Source organism: Salvia splendens, unplaced genomic scaffold, assembly GCF_004379255.2.
Source record: "Salvia splendens isolate huo1 unplaced genomic scaffold, SspV2 ctg177, whole genome shotgun sequence".
Classification (NCBI taxonomy): Eukaryota; Viridiplantae; Streptophyta; class Magnoliopsida; order Lamiales; family Lamiaceae; genus Salvia; species Salvia splendens.
Genome location: NW_024598816.1, coordinates 27,039 through 43,694, shown reverse-complemented (window position 1 = coordinate 43,694; position 16,656 = coordinate 27,039). Strand labels below are relative to the sequence as shown.

The following is a 16,656-nucleotide window of genomic DNA, read 5'->3' as shown; positions in this document are numbered from 1 at the left end:
AGCGGCTAGTCTGTTACTCTTAACAACAATAGTTTGTGACTTCCGGTAAACCATGTACATTCTGAAAACATGACGATATAAAGTGAGAAAAAACAAGTACCAATCAATGGTTAATGTTATCTGATGATGTTCTTTGATAACAACAAGTATCTGTGACTTCCGGTAAACCAAGTATCAATCAATGGTTTATGTTATTTGATGCTGTTGGGTGATCAAATTAATGAATCAACTGTGCTGCTGAGAGTATATTGCTTATTTGTCATCTTCTTCCCTTTTTAACTTGTTTGTTTACAGGTTGCTTCTGTTATGACTGTTTGGACTCAGATGGCTCCTGCATAAGCCGGTAGCTTGTGGACTGAAGCATTGAACAAACGTCTTGGAACTCAGGTCATATTAATTCCCATCTCGTTGATTTTACAATTGAAGTTTATGAAGCAAAGGATTATTTCATGTAAGGAAGCTGATTTGTGTATCACCATGTTGGCTTTGTTAGTGTTTTCACTTCTCAAAATTAGACATTGCTTGAACAATCTAACAATTTCCAGCAGTTCACTGAACACAAAAACATTGAGGGCCTATTTCATGTATGTGGCTTTGTTTCCCTGTGTATGCATCCGATATGAACCAAACAAATCTTTTTTTTCCATTGGAAGTCTTCTGTTGACAGACAGAAAGGTTTTGTAATTACCAATTTGGGAAAATCTTTTGAAGTAGAGAGTAAGCTTGCCTTCTAGTTAAGCTCTGAGTGCAGAATATTGGTCTGATATATCCCGATCACCTTATTGCAATGTTGTAACATATTATGAAATTTTGACCTCTGCAGAACTTAACTCTCTCAGAGATTCTTGTGGAAGTCGAGAAACGTGGATCATCTTTTGGTGAACTGTTGGCAATCCCCGAACAAGACGATTGGGTTTATGTTGACGGGAAGTCAACTTCATGTGTTGCTTTTGTCTTTGAAATGTACAAGGAAGCAGGACTGTTTGGGGAACTTGCAAACTCTATTCAAGTAACTGAGTTCACGGTGAGCACACTGCATTTACTTTCGGAGTATTGATCATATTCCATATTTATTAAACCCAACATGTTATTGATTATCTACACCTATTTTTCAGATAAAAGATGCATACTCTCTGAAGTTCTTTGACAACAATTCAAGCCGTTTGCCTAAGTGGTGCAACGATGCGGACACAGTAAAACTTCCCTATTGTCAAATCAAAGGGAAATACCGGATGGAGTTGCCTGGATACAATACCATGGAACCTTATCCTCACATGAACGAGCACTGCCCTTCGTTGCCACCAAAATATTCCAGACCAGAAAGCTGCTAAGCAACTACGTTGTCCTCGTAGTTATGCAGGTTATTGTGCCTGGAATCTGGTATGTATATTCTAGTTGATACAAACCTGTATGTAAATTCTAGGTGATACAAACTGTATTCATCCTGTATATTCTAGTTAGTTCATATATAATACTCAACAAGCTTAGCATGCCTAATACTATTAATATTTACTTCTCTTTTGATCATATTTCCTTGTTTGATCCACTGTAAAAGTACCTTCATATTCTGGGATTTAAAAGTACCTTCATATTCTTTTGATCATATTTCCTTTGAGGCTTCGGTTGAAGCGTGTAAAGGGCAGATTGAGAGGGAGAGACCAAATCCCATCAACCATCTCTTGGAAATACAATACAAGTGTGTCTCTCACTGATCCTCTCTCAACACCAAACAGAAGTGAGCATATTATGTTGAATGTCAGCATCTTCATTAGTGGCATAACCTGAAATTGGCGGTTAATCGATGAGTTACACTCGGGCGAGCTCTTACCGAGTTGAGACCCGAGCAACAAAACACACACACACACAAGCTAACCAATTCATACCTTGAGATTGTTCTTCCCATGCCAATGCATACGGAGGTGCATCATCACTTCTTCCTCCCATCTTACCAATGTAATCCTTCAAGCTATCTGGCTTCAGAAAAGACGAAAGCGCGTTTCGAATCCGCTTATGATCCTCCCCGACAAGCTCCAACAGGCAGCGATCGCCTAAGACCATCCTCACCGAATCCGTCTGCTGATTGCTCAGTTTGTTCCCATCGCCAGAGAAAACAAACCTGTTTGCAGCCCGGCCGTAGATGAACAGGGTCGGTGTGCCAAAGGCTCAGCTACGAGACAGCGCCGTATCTCCGGGCTCTGCCGGCGATCCATTCGTCGGCGGTGTTGGCGCGCATGGCCCACAGGAGGCTGAGGCTCTGCCCGATGAACGGGATTCCGAAGGATCCCGGGGGTGTGTTTTTGGGTGATTTTCTTGTTGTGGAGAGGATGAGGTATATGGGGAGGAGGATGAGAGGGAGGAGGAAGATAGGAAGGAGGGAGGGCATTGTGAAGTGATGGAGAAATCAATGAAGTGGTTTGGAGATGTTGTGATTATCAATATATTTGACTTAGCTTGGTATATGGTTGGTTTTTGGATTTATATCAGTTAGTGAGTTCAGAGGAATCTTGTCTTGATGTTGAATGGCATCTATTGGATTTGGTTCCCTTACAAGTGATGATGCATGGGCTTATAATATTATATAAATAGATATACATGTGTTCAATTATTGGATTGTGTAGCTCGTGATAAGCACATTGAGCACGCAAATGCGGCGTGCTCAACACTGTACAACGTTATGCGCACGACATTGAGCACGCCGGTGCGCATGCACTCATGTCAGGGCTCGCTTATGAAACCAACAACAAATATGTACTGCTATATGGCATTTTTCCTTTATTAGATATAGTCTCTATTGAATTGCATTGAGTGAGTTTTTGTCTTCTTGTTGGAATTCATCTCGACTATCAACCTAATTATGGAACAATTCTTTTTTGGGTGATGTATGTTAATGGAATTCCATTTTAATGAAGAAGTTTAGTTGTATTCCGACTTAGGGAGTGACGCACAACAGTTATGCGTCGTTATTAATGAACGACGCACAACCCTTATGCGTCTTTGGTTAATGACGCACAAGGGTTATGCGTCGTTCAAAGACGCATAAGAATTATGCGTCTTACCCTAATGACGCTTAACCCTTATGCGTCACACTGGTAAGCATTCCCGCCTGTCACCCGGGTGACCCGGGTTCGATCCCCAGCAAAGGCGCATAATTCTTTTATAAGAGTAATATCTATTTGCCAAAAATAAATGTTTAGAATAACTCATTTTTATCAAATACTAATCACTTAAAAAATTGTGCCGTTGCCAGGGATCGAACCCGGGTCACCCGGGTGACAGGCGAAAATGCTTACCAGTGTGACGCATAATGGTTATGCATCACTAGGGTAAGACGCATAATTCTTATGCGTCTTTGAACGACGCATAACCCTTGTGCGTCATTAACTAAAGACGCATAAGGGTTGTGCGTCGTTCATTAATAACGACGCATAATTGTTGTGCGTCACTCCCTGAGTCGGAATACATCTAAACCTCTTTATTAAAATGGAATTCCATTACTATACTAGAACAAAAGTAGAAAGAGTTCACCTAATTATCGACTTCAAGCTTGGGCAGACTCAGCAGGGGAACAAGGAATACATTTACACCACAAATTTTCTGCTAATATTATACCGAGATCCTGTTTTTATAAAATAATAAATATAAACGGTCTAGTAGTAGAAACCTACTACTATAAATTTAAATAAACGTCTTTTAGTGCAATTTTAAATGAAGGTTTTGCTCAAATAAGCCAAAAGATCAAATTTTAGTAACTATAACACGCTCTTCAAAACTAAAGTAGCACTACAAATTAATCCACTTTTTACCTACAGTGAAGTTTTATCTAGAAAAAAAAATAGAAACAAAATTTTAATTGAAGGATGGAATAGAGGAAAGAAAATTTCTTACAAGAGAAGAACAATGATGAGTCAGATTTTGAAGCTCTAAGTCTTTGCAATCAGTTATCGCATGCTAAATAAAAATTCCTAGATTCGATGTTGATCCGTTTGTGTGAGACTTAGTGGTCGGGAAAAAATTTGATGGTCCTTCCATATCAAGTGGCGTGAAGATTTGGTATACCTCACCAATAATTCCTTGACAACTAGATATAAAAAAATGGTCTACATGCCACATCTATTTAACATCAATTCACTAATATAACGGTTTCATTAATCAATTTATGAAAAGTAGTATAATACTATTAAATATGGAATTATCATACCATAGAATTAGAATGAAATATACTCCAACATCTCTCTTATAAAATAAAAATATTCTTATGTCTATTCAATTTTCATTCGGTGTTTTCATACAATATAGATAAGAAATTATTTTCAATTCTCCATCCCTTTTGAATTCCATGGGTAAGTTTTCCTCCAAAGTTTTTTATAAAATATATATGTATGTGTTTGTTTGACTACATAGACAGTGGAATATGTTATTATTTGTAACTTTTAATATATTATTAAAATACTCTTTGTTTTATTTTATAATTGAAGTTCTTCTTTTACTAATAAGTTCATTTTAATTGCATGAAGATAAGATAGTGAATCCTCATATTAAATTTTATTAATAATTTTTAACATAATAATAATTGAAAGCTATATAAAATATAAGTTATAGTCATAAATTTTAATTTTATCAATTTTATGTATGAATATAAAAATAAAGAAAAAAACTCTTACCCATCAGTCTCAAAATAATACTACTATCAAACAATTATAATAATTATAATAGTATAATATTTTTTCTTGACCTGAAAGAATATAATACTATGATTACCTTTTTATGAGTGAAATATTACAATTATATTATGAAGTTAATATGCATATATATTGTATTATATGACATTGCCAATTCTAAGGTATGATAATTCTTATTAAATAGTATTATGCTACTTTTCATAAATTAATTAATGGAATTATGAGTTGATGTTAAATAGATGTGACACGTGGGTCCTTTTTATGTCCATTTGTTAAGAAATTATTGGTGAGGTATACCAAATCATCATGCCATTTGGTATGGAAGGACCATCAAATTTTTACTGCGAAGTGACATTGTAATTGTAACTTTTTATTTTTTATTTTTTATTTTTTGGAGCACTTTCCTTTTTTTCTTTAGTTGTAAAGTAAAGCCCACGCCAAATTTAATCCTCTTATCTTATTATGCAGTCTCTTTTCTATTGTACGATTTTAGGAAATTAACAATTAACACAACAATAAAATAGACTAAATTATTAATTGTGTGGCCATGGAATATATGAATGGAAAACCCATTCTTAAATCTGGCAAAATATATTAATGTAAACAATGTCTTAACTGCAAAACTTCCATATATATACTCCATTTGCATGGAGTATATGGCATCTCTATCTTTCAATTCTGAAATATAAACAACGAATCTAATTACGAAAATGGCTTCAATCTATCAATCCATTTGCATTCTGTTGATTCTTACTTTTGCCTCAGGTAAATTATTTAGTTAGCCACATTTTCAACATATTATACAATACTAGGTTTCTAAATTACCAATCAGTTTTAATCTATGGTTTGAGGGGTATTTTAATCTTGTTTATATTTTTTTCTAAATAGTATTTGTGTCTAATCCTGTATCCAATGGCATAGACACATGCAAGAAATGAGGGGTTTTACCAAGTTTCAAAAGACAAAACATTTTTATTTGTATACTATTGTCGCATTTTAATTTGGTATTTTGTATAATCGTTGTGCAAAAACATCTATAATTAAATTACAACGAAACATAAGAAAATTATTGTTTCAAAATTCAAAATACATGTTTTGATCTTCAAGTTCTCTCTTTTACTCATAATACTACCTGTTATAGTATTACCAAATGAGTAATGAGGTGCACAAGTATAATTTTTTAGTTCTTATAGTATATTTAATTGTATATTGTGAGAAAAATAGATATTATTTTGGCAGTTGAGGTGGGAAGAGCAGAAAAATGTTTAACCGGATTCGGCGAATGTGGAGAAAAAATATGTTGTGGTGGAGGAGTTTGCGGCGACGATTGTTGTCAAATTAAGTGTGTATCAAAATATGTCGAAGGCAAGTCAAGTTGTTCTGGAAATATTGGCCCAAGACTCTGTATTTGCGAACATGATTGTTAATTTGATGTTTTCTTACTACTCATATGTAATAAAAGACTTACTTTTCAATTACTATTTTTATATAAGGATAATACTCATTTAAATCATGAAATTTGGTCAAAATTCTGGTTTATTCCATAACTTTGAAATTGAACGAATTTTTTAATTTTTCTTAATTGTCTCATTCATGCACATATCGAGGTCTTTTGATGATGTTAAAAACGATAATCTATCAATAAAATAACAAGAGAAATAATAAAATAAATGAATATAAAAGAAAAATATTTATGTTAATGAAACACGTCATTTTGAATATCGTTAAAAGACGATATTTTGTGCATTAATAGGACAACTGAGAAAAATTGAAAATTCATAATTTAATATTCTAATTTCAAAGTTCGATAAGAATTTGACAAAACTTCATGATTTAAAATTTTAAATGATTATTAACCTTTTGAGATTCATGAATTAAATAGAAGCAAAGCCAAGCAAGGACACAAATTCCTATTTATATCATGTTTCAAATTTTCAATAATTATTTTTCATTAACTATGTTAAGAGGTACTCATGACGTCCGCACCGTGCAGATCCAATCATGTACTCACCGTTATATTTATTTACTTATTTTTATTCACTATTGAATTTAATTAAGAATTAAATCAGTCTATAGATTGTATAAATTCGATGGAAATCAAAGACAAAATTTAGAAAGAGAGGATGAAAACTCTTAGAGCATCTCCAATGGCGGACGTCCGGTCGGACATCCGCGACGGGCGACTGGGACGTCCGCCATTGTAACGAAGGCACTCGGATACGGATGTCCCGTATGGACGTCGCATGTCCTCGGACGTCCGGGCGACGGGCGGGCGGACGTCCGCCATTGTGGCATGGGTCGGACGTCCGGGTCAGACGTCCGGTATTTATTTATTTTTTTAAAAAAAACTCTATATATACGGCTCGTTGGACATCCGAGAATGTATGACTATGTATTTTTTCTTTTTTGTATGACTATGTATTTTTTCTTTTTTGTATGACTATGTATTTTTTCTTTTTTATTATGTAATTTTCCCGTATTCCGTGTCAAAATTACAATTCCGTTACGTAATTAAATAATTGTGATTTTTTTTAATTGCGGGAAGTCCTAGTGGGAAGGGCGATGGGAAGGGCGGATTGTGAAGGGGAAGTCCTAGTGACGTGGCAGTGGGATGAGAAGTCCTAGTGACGTGCCAGGAGGTGTTTTTGGGAAGTTCTAGTGGATGTCCGAGTGGGACATCCGTGCATTGGAGATGCTATACGTGATCCCAGTGCATTGCATGCATAGTAATTTGTTAAAAGCTGTAAAGTAATGGAGTAGTATTATTAATTAATTAATTAAATAGAGAAATTGTAAAATCAGCTAATTAAGTTATAATATTTTTAAATTTCTTAATTGTCTCGCTACAATTGATGTCATTTTCATTTGTATCATATAACTTCTGTATAAATTTTGTTCAATATTATACTGATTGATTTCTAGATAATAAGTACTAGTGGTGAAAATATGATAATAAAAATTATAAAAGTCACAATAAATTTCACTACATTTTTGAAACTAATGATCCTTGGTATGTGGTTGGTTTTTAAAGTTATTTCCATTTGTGAGTTCAGAAAAATCTTGTCTTGAAGTTAACTGGGATCTGTTGGTTTTGGGTTCCCTTTCTAGTTTGGTGGTGTTGTGATTATCAATATATTGACCTTGCTCACTATGTAGTTTGTTTTTAGAATATTAATTTGTATTTTGGAGGAATTCTTGTATTTTGGTCATAGTTTCTTTCTTGGTAGTAGTTTAACCACTCCATACTAGAAGAATTTAGGGGATAGGAATAAAATAATAATAGGAAAAATTCATTTTTTTTTATAAAAAGAGTTCGGATCCAACCCGTGCGCCCACAATTAGGGGTGAGCAAAAAAATCGGAAACCGAATATCCGAACCGAACCAAACCGAAATTTTGAAATTCGGTTCGGTTTTTTCGGTTCGGTTCGGTTTTAAAAATAAAAAAATTTTGGTTTTTCGGTTTTTCGGTTCGATTCGGGCGAAGAAAAAAACCAAAAAACCGAATTTATATATATATATTCTATTAATTTAATATATTATATTATATAATAATATATTCTTTTTAATATATTCTACTATATAATATATATTATATGTTTTATTAATTTTATATTATATATAAATATTCTATTAGTATATATAAAATAAAATAAAATACACATATATAAATATAAATATATATTTATATTATATTTATTTTTTCAGGTTTTTTGGTTTTTTTTTCTGGTTTTTCGGTTTTGTTCGGGTTTTTCGGTTTTTAAAGTTCGGTTTTCGGTTTTTCGGTTTTTCGGGTTCGGTTCGGTTTGGATTTTGAACTAAATTCGGTTTTTCAGTTTTGGTTCGGTTTTAGCAAAAAACCGAACCGAAACCCGAATGCACACCCCTACCCACAATGCCGAGACGGGCGGCAAACAGGCGTGTCCAAAGCCCCCTCCATCATCCCAGACGCAGGCCAGATCCCTCCCACGCCACCTCCAACGCTGCCGGCCTCGGGCCAGACCCCATGTGCGGTCGACCCCTCCTTTCCACCATGCGTTATAGATGGCCTTAGTTCGTCAAAATTTTGACTTTAATGAAGTGAACAATATAGATCATATCTTAATTTATAAATTGGAATTATAATGTATGTATTCAAAGTTTAGGCTTGTGTAGACTTAGTAAGACTGGCAGCCAAAAAATGGAGTTTCCGGGGTGCCGCGGCTCGCGGCTCCGTGCAATAGCCAGCCGCGGTCAGCGCCCCCCCCCCCTCCCCCTCAGCCCCGTCCACGCTGACTACTCGGCGATGGCGTGTCCGCCCCTCCCCGCCCGGGCTAAGCTGTCCATCGCAATAGGGAGCCGCAGCGCCACCGCGGAGTCGGCGGCCGCCCGGGCTCCCTTATCGTGGATACTCTAATAACCTTTTAATAAATGAATCTTATTGGGGCCAGGGCCCAATAAACATGCACAAAGTACTACTTTCAAATTTAATTTTTTTGTTCACTATAATTATGGAGTATGGACTACTAAGCATTTTCATTTCACTTGAACACTTAATTGGGGGAAATTCGGTAACTCACTCTTCTCTGCAACATGTTGAAGCTATTTTCATGGCGTCGAGCAATCCATCCATCTCCTTCCTCATCCACTCGCCTCCCCGCCATATTCCGATTCCTCAGCCACTCTCCGCCATCGGCAGCGGCAGCATTAGAAGAAATTCACGACCCTCCATTTTCCTCCAAACGCCCAGAAACACTCCATAACAGAACAAAAATCAAACCCGCAAAGAAGAAAGACAAGCAACCAAATGTTAATGATAATAATAGCAACAGCGTTGAGAAACCCCCTGAGCTGCCCTTCGATTTCATGTACTCTTACTCGGAGATCAGCCCCGGCGTTGAGCCAATTGGTTTCCGCGAACCCCCCAAATTCTCCCCTTTCGGACCAGGTCGGCTCGACCGGAATTGGACCGGGACCACCGCCCCGGCTAGGGTGAAGCCGGATTTGGAGAAGCTGGCGAAGGAGCGCCAGAAGGTTCTTGGAGATCCGATTCCCGACGAGGAGGTTGCTGAGCTGGTTGAGAAGTATCGCCACAGCAATTGCTCCCGCCAAATCAATTTGGGTAAGTTTTGAAATTCTGTTGTATTTGCTTGTTATGATTAAGCATTTGTATTCTCATTGCTAGGATTTCTCCAATTATATGTATATGAATCAACTCAAATGATAAAAATTATTTAGGGCTTTTTCCGTTGATTGAAATATCTTGCTACATCTGAACTCGATTATAACTGAATAATTAAATATGTTTGCTTTCCTTGATGAATTGATTGATTTGGATCCCAATGTGATGATAGGGAGAGGAGGTGTTACACATAACACACTGGAAGATATACACAGCCACTGGAAAAGGGCTGAGGCTGTGAGAATAAAGTGCTTGGGGTGCCGACTCTCGACATGGACAACATCTGTTTCCATCTCGAGGTTTAAAACCTTCACAACTTTGACACATGTACGAGCTTCCTCTCGTTTTTATAAGCTAACCAGTGTTGCAGTGCTTTTGCAGGACAAGACCGGGGGAAGATTATATACCGTCACTTGAATATCCTCCTCCTGTATCGTGGGCATAACTATGACCTCAGAAAACGGCCGCAGATTCCACTTATGTTATGGAAGCCTCTCGCGCCAATATATCCCAAGCTAGTGAAGAATGTAGCTGATGGCCTGACGTTTGAAGAAACTAAGGAGAAGCGAAACAGAGGGCTTAATTCTCCTCCTATTATGAAACTTAGTAAACTACTTGTATAACTCTGAGATTCTGAGATTTTTAGCAAATCAGATACTTACATTGCGTCCTATGTCACATTGCAGCTAGGAATGGTGTGTATGTGAACGTCGTGGAGAAAGTGAGGACAGCATTTGAGTCCAATGATGTTGTGAGATTAGACTGCACTCATGTGGGCTCAAGTGATTGCAAGAAAATTGGTGTCAAACTAAGAGTACGAAAACTGATTATTATTATTATTAAGTTAATGCCTAGATTGTGAAGGAAGTTATGAACCCTTGGTTTTCCTTCTCTTGTTTAGGATCTGGTTCCGTGTGTCCCTATCTTGTTCAAAGACGAACAGATTATACTCTGGAAGGGCAAAAAAGAAGGCGAGTGAGATCTTTGCAGCTTTTTCATCAAAGAGGGCTCAATGGAACACTTGGATGAAGGCACATTAATGGTGGGCGGTTACAACTAGAGAGAATGAGGTATTGGTTGAGTCTATGGTAGAAATTATGTTTAGACTCTTGTTTGTTTGTCGCCATGCGAAGTCAGTATGAGGATAGATATATTGCATTTCATGTATAGAATTTCATAGTATTTGTATTGGAATCCATGGAAAAAATACACATTAGAAGTCCAATGAGAGAAGAACATATATCTTCATGCCTTAGTCTGAAAATTGTAAACAGATAAATGATCATGTCTGTGGTAACTGACATAACCAAGAATTAGAAAAAGGATCTCTGAGGCACATATTCTAGTTGAGAATCCAAAATTAAAATCATGACTTTATGAAACAAATGGTTTGTAGAATTGGTTGAACAATCATCAGTTTCATGGCGCCAAGAGTAGTTTTCTGAGTTCTTTTTTCTTTTTAGCCAGGCACCCTGAACTCGATAGTGAATTTATCCAGACTTTGTCTGCCGCCACAGGTTGATCATTGTCGTTCCTGTGCCAGCCCCAAAGTGCGTGAGTTATATTCACGACGTTGAAAACACCATGGCCGAAACTTGCTTCGCGAAAGGCAGACCACTCAGGCTGCTCCTTGTACTTGCTCGCTAATCCTTCTCGGTTCCCACCATCTCCAATTGTAATGTGTACAAATCCACAAGGATCGGATTTGCCATTGAAGACACGTTTCTGTTTTTTTGCAGTAAAATAGTTCAGCTGAAACTCAAAGGTTGAATAAAGATAGAAGAAACAAACCATACCGTGCGTTCATAGGCATGAACATGACCAGTTAAAACGATGTCCACGGAAGCCGCGTGCAGCAAGGGCTCCATTGCTGCCATCATGCCATCACCTTCACCTTGATGAGCCGTGTTGCTGTTATACCACGGCACGTGGAGTACCGCGACGATCCACGGTGTATTTCCACGATTCACCTTCGCAAGATCGCCCTACCATCACCAAAAGAAGAAGTGAATACTATTATAAATTTTGTATGTGCGTGTGTTGGTCGCCGTTTATGTATAAGGCCAAAATTTTCAAGTTCAATTCTGCTATCAAACGAACATATATGTAGTCATACCTTGAGCCACTTATACTGATCGGAGTTCACATCGTAATCTGTATAGGAACCAAGCATTAGAACATGAACTCCGGCTACGTCGAATGAATAAAACAGATTCGACCCGGAACCGCTCTCTTGATACGGCATCTTCCACCGCGCATTATAGGCGATGAAGCCACGTTTGAGTATCGGTATATGCTCAACGTCATGGTTGCCTTGTGTGACCATCCACGGCCTTGCACTTGCCTGTGGCTGCACCAGTTGTCCGAACGAGTCCCATCCGGGCTGCAGGTAGTCAGCGTAGGAAAGGTCACCCGGGAGCAAGAGAAGGTCGTGTTGGGACTTCGCAGTGTGGTCCAGAGTCGTCTTTGTCCATCCGGTCTGACCTAGATCTCCCGTGACAGCGAAGGTCACGGGAAACTTGGACGGCGGGGTTCGGAGCTGGAACTCCGGACCAACCCCGCTGCATTTGTAGAAGTAGGTGGTGCTGTCGCGGAGTGGCCCGATGACTGTGTGGTGGATCGTGCCGGATCTGTAGGTTAGGTAACGGTAGCTAGTGCTCTCTCCTTGAGCTGTGAAGGGGTAGGTGTTGGGCGACGTCCCGTATACGACGAGGCTTGGAGCGTTCTCGTCGGGTGTGATCCATGAGATCCTCATGTGGTTAGCTCCGGCCAAGGAGATATGGACCTAAATTCATGTAAATCAATAAAATAATACTCATTCTGTCCACGAAAAATAGTCTCATTTTGCCATTTTGAGATGTCCAAAAAAAATAGTCTCATTCTAAAAATGGAAAGTTTCTCCCTCATACTTTTTCCAATTTTTCTCCTCTCTCTCGTACTTTACCTATTTTTCCTCCTCATCATTCTTACTTTACCTATTTTTTTTATCTCTATCTTCGGATTAAAATTGTGGACTAGTATTTTTTTTATGGACAAGAGAGTACTTCATCTGTCTCACTCAAATTATCACATTTTATGGATAATAAAAAAGTATAAATGATTTATACAATTACTTCTTAAATGGAATATGGATTTGAAATGAGACAATTAAGAAAGAAAAATGAAATACGGAGTACTTATGGGATGACGAGAATAGTTTTTTAAGAGATTCTTAAATTTATGGTCCCATGATCCCATCAGCCTCATAAATTAATAATCTCCTAAAATAAAAAAATAATAATTAAGAAAATTTAGTAAAATATTAATCTTCTTGTTGTTTGTCTTTTACCGTAACTTAAATCAAAATAAATTTCTATCTTGATTCGTTAATTTGCTAGTTCTTTCACCGGTATGAAACATTGAAATTACGAGTCTTATATTCAAATAAAACACATCTAATTTCGCAATACACAAATGTATATTAATAAGTCAAATACTAGTACTATGGTAAATTTTAAGAAAAGAGACATAAAATTTCACGAAACATAATAAACAAAACATATGGGTCGGGTCCTTAAAGAAAGCAAAAATAGGCATTCTAAAAAAAAGCTCTATTTTCTAAATTCGAATTGGATATTAATACAAAAATATGTAGGAAACGTACAACTTTAATCCATAACCTGTTTTAGATATATTTTTCCAAGTTTTTTCAGAGCATCAAGGCTTTTCCATAGCTAAATTGATGGTTGATGGATGTAGGATGTTGAAACACAAAAGTTAAAAGTTTTTCAATAAATTTTGTTACACTATCTCAAACCATTTATACTAAACTCAAACTCATATTAACGTAAATGTCACATCAAATATGACTTTCCTCCAACCATTTACACTAAACTCGGACTTTAAAGAATATTCTCTATATCATGTCTTTTATGTCTTTTAGTAACTCACAAAATTTGAAATAGTTTTTGGTTTTAGTTTAATGTAAATCTAAAAATAGGTACAATATTTTTTACTCAAAAATCAAAAATAAAATTGATTTGGAGTACCATTAAAGCTAATTATCTATCTAATTTTAGGTTTTAGTGTAGTATTGAAGATGGTATAGTTAGACAAGACAGTAACAAAGTTTTGTCAAAGTGTTCACATTAACAAATGGCTCAACCACATTCCTTCCTACTATCACCCATTTTTCACAGCTTTTTACAGCTATCATATTTCATTCATTTAGTAATATGATAAAAAAAAAATCATTAAACGCAAGCCAAATTTTGCAGAGCATTTTCATAAAGAAGAATGAAAGTGATGAGTCACCTGCTGAGGAATAGAAGGTGGCAGCGAGCTCAACGAGGAATTAAGTATTGGGCGCGGCGGCGGTCGAACATAATCAGCCACCGCGGCGAACGGCAGCGCTGCTGCTACTACGGCCATGATGAGAAATAGTTTTGAAGCCATTATCGATATGATATGATTTATTTTTTTGGCTGATGTAGTTTATATAGGCTTATTTAAGTGTAACAGATTAATTGAATTAAACCTATATATATTTTTCCTTAGATTCCACTTTATCCAATTGGAAATTTGTTATAATAAGGTCCTCGTGATTTTGGCTACATGCATAGTGACATGAGTGAATTGGTAGGCCATTTATTGACTTCCTATTGCCATTTTCATATTAGAGTTTCCACACAGGTGCATGATTAATTTGTTACACAATTGATTAGTAGTAGCACAAGAGTTATTTTCACATTAATTATTAATTCACCAACAGATACGAGGACGTCTTATTTGGAATACTGCATTGTATTCGTACAAGGCAAATTAATATACATACGTACTAAATTAGTGTATTTGCACTAGTTAAGATTCTTTGAATTTATTAATGTTTTCTAAAATTAAATGTTTTCTTTAATGTTTTCCTCTGAATTATAACATAAAATAGTTTATAAATGTAGAGATTGGGTGTCACAGAGATTTTAAGAGATGCTAAAGTAAAGTTAAACTGTATTAATTAGAATACTAATTAGGGGAGAAGAGATAATTGAATTTACTAATGATAATTTATTCTTTTTAAAGGACACGTGGCATATTTGTTTGGATAGACTAAAAGAGTAACACGGAGAAATATTCCGTGAACAAAATTATAATATCATGGATCTTTCCTGGATTATATGAATGGGTAATCACATTTGAGGTCATATTCACTATTTTGGGATACTAAAGCAATAGATAAAATATAGTTCAATATATTAATTGGATTCCTAATAAGGAGAGAAGAGATAGTTGAATTGATTAATGATAATTTATAGGGCTGGCAAGTCGTGCGGATTGGGTCGTTATCGGGTCAACCTGATAATGACTCAACCCAATAAGGCCTAACCTGAACCCGACCTGTTAAGGAAACTGTAAATCCGAACACGAACCCGACCTGCTACCTTCAAATCCGAACACGACCCGCACCCGACACGAACCCGTTATCGACACGATATAATATGGGTTGACACGACACGATAACAACCCGAACCTGATATTACACGATTAAAACCTAATATTACACGATTAAACCTTAATTTTTAACCTAATTTACACAATTAAAATTCGTTTTATACTATTTAAACCTAATTTATAAGAAATTAAAACATTAAAGTAATATATATTTTTTAAATAATAATAAAAATAATAATATTATTTCTTAATGGGTTACCCGTATCCGACCCGCATCCGACCCGAACCCAACCCGAAATTATCGGGTTCTTAATGGGTCAACCCGATAAGGACACAGATCCAATAAGACTTGACCCCAACCCAATAATTTCATGCGGATTCGTGTCGGATTATCGTGTCGTGTCGAAAATTGCCAGCCCTAATAATTTACTCTTTTTTATAATGCATAATGTGACATTTGTTGGAAATATACCTACCAAAATGTGCATGTTTGGCTGGCATGTTGTTAAATTAGTACAAGATAATTAATTAAGATTGACTTTAAGATAGGGATATAATATTTCACTCTTTTGGGCCGTTAAATAATCCACACTTAAAAGCTAATTCGCTCCGGGTCTCAGCGGGCTGAGATGGGCTTTGATGGCCTAACATGACCCTATTTTATCTACCAAAATAATTCATATAACTTATATATCTTGGTTTTATCTAGGCTATCATACAAGCATTGGACAAAATTTTAATATCATGGATCATTCATAGAGATATGGGTAGGTGACATTAGAGGTTATATTTACTATTTTGGGATAATTTTTTAGCCTTTTTTCACTTTTTGGTCATGAACGGCAAATTGTCTATTAATATTTCCATTTATATGTGTCATTTGGAGGGATACTACTAGTAATTGAGTACATTCTTTGTAATTTTTATTTAAATCAATTTTTACTTTACATATTCTTTTGTTTTCTTATTTTATTTTCAGTTTTCTTTCTTCTGTATTCTTATTCTTTCCCCAACAATATGAATTTAAAATCAAATTAATTTTGAAAATAAAAAATATCAAAATGTGGTGACTGTGTGTTGATTTAGCATTGAGGTACACTTCAAAATTAATCATCGCTTAAAAAATTGTTAGTATTTTATTGGTTTAGCATAGGAGTGGATAGGGGTACTTAATCGGTTCTCCAATTCTCAGTTAATCGCCGGAACCGGCCGGTTATTGAGGAACTAGGAACCGGTCCTCAGGAACGTCACGTAAGTGAAACAGGCAAGTGGGCTGCACCGATAACTTGGGCCAACTTAATTCTCACTTGGGCTCACAAATAACTCAGCCCAACATGATTTGGTCCATTATTCAACAAATTTGAATAAAATCACTATTTAGTTTAATATTTACA

At 36.2% G+C, this 16,656-nt stretch overlaps 2 protein-coding genes and 2 pseudogenes across 2 annotated transcripts; 2 read left to right on the top strand and 2 right to left on the bottom strand.

Moving 5' to 3' along the window:
• Window positions 1-294: 294 nt before the first annotated feature.
• LOC121789227 lies at window positions 295-1,527 on the top strand (annotated as a pseudogene).
• A 192-nt stretch (window positions 1,528-1,719) lies between these two features.
• On the bottom strand, window positions 1,720-2,383 carry LOC121789226 (taxoid 14-beta-hydroxylase-like). The gene is made up of 3 exons (XM_042187725.1): window positions 2,172-2,383; window positions 1,884-2,116; window positions 1,720-1,781 (listed from the first exon to the last, which is right to left on the bottom strand). Exons 1-3 carry the CDS (start codon window positions 2,381-2,383, stop codon window positions 1,720-1,722), a joined length of 507 nt encoding a protein of 168 aa, XP_042043659.1.
• A 6,835-nt stretch (window positions 2,384-9,218) lies between these two features.
• On the top strand, window positions 9,219-11,729 carry LOC121789222 (annotated as a pseudogene).
• On the bottom strand, window positions 10,766-14,272 carry LOC121789221 (purple acid phosphatase 18-like). Its single transcript, XM_042187715.1, has 4 exons — window positions 14,132-14,272; window positions 11,955-12,623; window positions 11,635-11,823; window positions 10,766-11,563 (listed from the first exon to the last, which is right to left on the bottom strand). Exons 1-4 carry the CDS (start codon window positions 14,270-14,272, stop codon window positions 11,258-11,260), a joined length of 1,305 nt encoding a protein of 434 aa, XP_042043649.1. The 3' UTR covers window positions 10,766-11,257.
• Between the last annotated feature and the right edge of the window lie 2,384 nt (window positions 14,273-16,656).